This window comes from Penaeus monodon, chromosome 23, assembly GCF_015228065.2.
Source record: "Penaeus monodon isolate SGIC_2016 chromosome 23, NSTDA_Pmon_1, whole genome shotgun sequence".
Taxonomy (NCBI): Eukaryota; Metazoa; Arthropoda; class Malacostraca; order Decapoda; family Penaeidae; genus Penaeus; species Penaeus monodon.
Genome location: NC_051408.1, coordinates 15,397,835 through 15,398,781, shown reverse-complemented (window position 1 = coordinate 15,398,781; position 947 = coordinate 15,397,835). Strand labels below are relative to the sequence as shown.

At 47.2% G+C, this 947-nt stretch overlaps 1 protein-coding gene across 1 annotated transcript in view; it reads right to left on the bottom strand.

The window, feature by feature from the left end:
- Positions 1–947, bottom strand: part of LOC119588147 (twitchin-like) — a gene marked incomplete in the record, with an annotated part of 124,648 nt that overhangs the window by 101,964 nt on the left and 21,737 nt on the right. Inside the window, 3 exon segments of the mRNA XM_037936853.1 lie at positions 11–182; positions 384–513; positions 651–863. Coding sequence (XP_037792781.1) covers positions 11–182; positions 384–513; positions 651–863 — 515 coding nt within the window.

The following is a 947-nucleotide window of genomic DNA, read 5'->3' as shown; positions in this document are numbered from 1 at the left end:
CTACACTTACTTTCGAAATTAAGGGCAATGTTGGCGTTCGAGTCACCGAATGGGTTGAAGGCGTTGCACCTCCACTGGCCGCCATCTTCAACCACAGGACTCATGATGGTGACTGAGACAACGTACTGGTCTTTCCCGCAGATCTTCTTGTACATGGAAATGCGGCCTTGTTCCTGCACCATCTGGAGGGCCGAAGAAATCGTGTTTACTTTATATTCTTGTATCTAGCACACACAGGCATAAATAAAGTTGTCCCTCCATGTACAGGGTTTGCTTTTTCCATGTGCATTATTCTTTCGCTTTATTAAGAAGGGGGTTGTTCGAGTTCAATCCTTTACTATACAGATTTGAATTCAGATATGGACGCGGGTACACGAACTCACCTGGACGCCCTTGAACCATGTGACCTCCGGCTCAGGGTTGGCTTCCAGGAGGCACTCCATGATCAGCTTGTCTCCCTCCTGACGGATCTCAGGCTTCTTAGGGAATCTGGGCGCCTTGCCGTCAGGGATCCTGGGAGGAATATTCGTTCGTATGAGCTGGATCCGTGTGAACCTTCGTCTTACTTATTATCAGTTTATAAAATATATGAATAGCAAAACATTCAAAGAGTAAACATGGCTCTTGGTATCATTTGACAAAAAACTTACTTGGGCTTATCAGAGGCGGTTTTGCCCTCGAAGTGTAGGTTGATGTTGGCCACGCCCTCCCCGAGCTTGTTGCTGGCGATGGCCCTGTATTCGCCCTCGTCCGAGGAAGAGACGCCTGCAATCTCGAGTGTGGCGATGAAGTAGATGTTGCCGTCGGTCTCGAGTTTCATCTTGTAGCGGCCTCCCTCTCTTATTTTCTTACCCTTAAATTCCCTGCGTGTTCAGAGTGACATGGATGTAAGGTGGTCATAAGGAAACAGCACATAAGTTCAGATAGTACTGTCATTCATTTTTACT